The sequence below is a fragment of the Phytophthora parasitica genome (genome assembly GCF_000247585.1).
Source record: "Phytophthora parasitica INRA-310 unplaced genomic scaffold supercont2.7, whole genome shotgun sequence".
Classification (NCBI taxonomy): Eukaryota; Oomycota; class Peronosporomycetes; order Peronosporales; family Peronosporaceae; genus Phytophthora; species Phytophthora nicotianae.
Window position 1 is genome coordinate 1,970,899 of NW_008648993.1, and position 1,625 is coordinate 1,972,523.

At 48.1% G+C, this 1,625-nt stretch overlaps 2 protein-coding genes across 2 annotated transcripts; one reads left to right on the forward strand and one right to left on the reverse strand.

Annotated features, from left to right (window-relative positions):
- Window positions 1-88: 88 nt before the first annotated feature.
- Window positions 89-304, reverse strand: PPTG_21720 (hypothetical protein; the record flags this gene model as incomplete). The annotated part of the gene is made up of 1 exon (XM_008899353.1): window positions 89-304. One exon carries the CDS (start codon window positions 302-304, stop codon window positions 89-91), a length of 216 nt encoding a protein of 71 aa, XP_008897601.1.
- An 801-nt stretch (window positions 305-1,105) lies between these two features.
- On the forward strand, window positions 1,106-1,555 carry PPTG_05631 (hypothetical protein; the record flags this gene model as incomplete). Its single annotated transcript, XM_008899233.1, has 2 exons — window positions 1,106-1,268; window positions 1,533-1,555. 2 exons carry the CDS (start codon window positions 1,106-1,108, stop codon window positions 1,553-1,555), a joined length of 186 nt encoding a protein of 61 aa, XP_008897481.1.
- Between the last annotated feature and the right edge of the window lie 70 nt (window positions 1,556-1,625).

Consider the following 1,625-nt stretch of genomic DNA (forward strand, 5'->3'; position numbering starts at 1 on the left):
CAAATGTAACCATTGGTGTATCTCACACCAATGTGAAACCCATTGTCGTAATCAAGTGGCTACATGTAGCCACTTGCGTGTAACCCCGTTACATACAGAATATGAGCAAAAGAGGCCTACCAAGGTCGATGCGGTCCAAATGGCGCATTAGTTCCTCTTCGCCGACAAAATAATCGATGCCATGAGTGTCCTTCTTGGTCTTTCCCGGCTTTATGTAGGTGAAGGTATCCGACAGACCAACAGGGCGTCTGGAAGTCCAGCCTACTTTCTTCAGCTCAGCCCAGCGGGCCCGAAAACCTGACATCTGTGGGCTTGCCTGCGATTTCTTGAGTTAACGGAAATGTGTGGCGTCGGAGCCACGAATTGCGATATTTTGTAGAGTGTGTCACACACCACTACATCCTCTAAATATTTATATTTAGAGAATTGGATAGCCGCGAACAGCGACGAAGTCAACGAATGCGACACGCAGGCACCCCGTCCCCTAGTTGTCTTAAAAATTGTATAGACTCATACAAACTTTAAGCTAAAAAATTTTATCGTGTATGATCCAGGATAAGCATTTTTGATATCGCGTCTGATACAGGCCTTCGCGTTCAAGGGGTTAATCGACGATTACGACGCAACGACAAAGTGAAAACCTTTTTGCGAGTCAAAAGGGGTACTATCAAATAGTACCCCGGGTATTGTTCTGAAATATCCGTTAATATATGTGACTAGAGGTGTCGCGGTAGACCTCCTTAAGCTTCAGGGTACAAACCGTACCTCCCCTCCTGTTCCAACCTCCCCAACTTTCACCAATTTCAAATATGTCCTCATAATGAAATCTTGTTTAACTCTTCTACGCCGATCGTTCCGGATTCTCCGGTATTTGGTTTTAGGATTGAAAATATTCAGCGTTCTCCGCAGCAGATTTGGGATGGAAGGAAATCCGCATATAAAAATTTGTATGGGATAAGATATACCAGGTCAAATGCGGCATCCGTTGGCGTTGAGACATGAGATTTTCGAGAAGGGGTTAGGGTTACAGATATAAGAATCGAGGGGAGTTCCCAGCCTTTCATTCCAAGATTCGGGCTCGAGGAGAGACCTGCACTCTAGAAGAATGGCGGAGCCGTATGTCGACCCGAAAACGTTCCAATTGATGTGGTACCAGCTGACCAAGCAAGGATGGAGTTTCCGGAAGTCCGTCGGCCTTAGCAACGACCAGCGTTACGTTCCACCGGATGGGAATGTGAAGGGAACTGAAGGCGTCGACGTCTTCGTCGGTAAGTGTTCTTTTATTGTTTTTCTGTGTGTTTACTAAATCGATTTTGTTGTAGGGGAGAAAAGCTTGGTAAAGCACTGTATGCAGCAAGGGTGGTTCCCTGAGTACCTCCGCGCTCGACGACCCCAAGCTCGACGCCTCCCCCCCCCCCCCCGAAACGCCTTCGCACGCTGTCCGTGTTACGGATAGTGGTCAATTTGCAGTTCCGGATGTGATGGAAGATGTTGTGGAGAGTGCTGAAGATGATATTCCGGAGGAATTCCAGCGAGAGGCGGCCCGTGCTCGTGATTCACGCTTTGTTACGCTTGACGACTTCGACTCGGGGGACTTTCTGACCGCATTGCGTCGAGACCGGCTA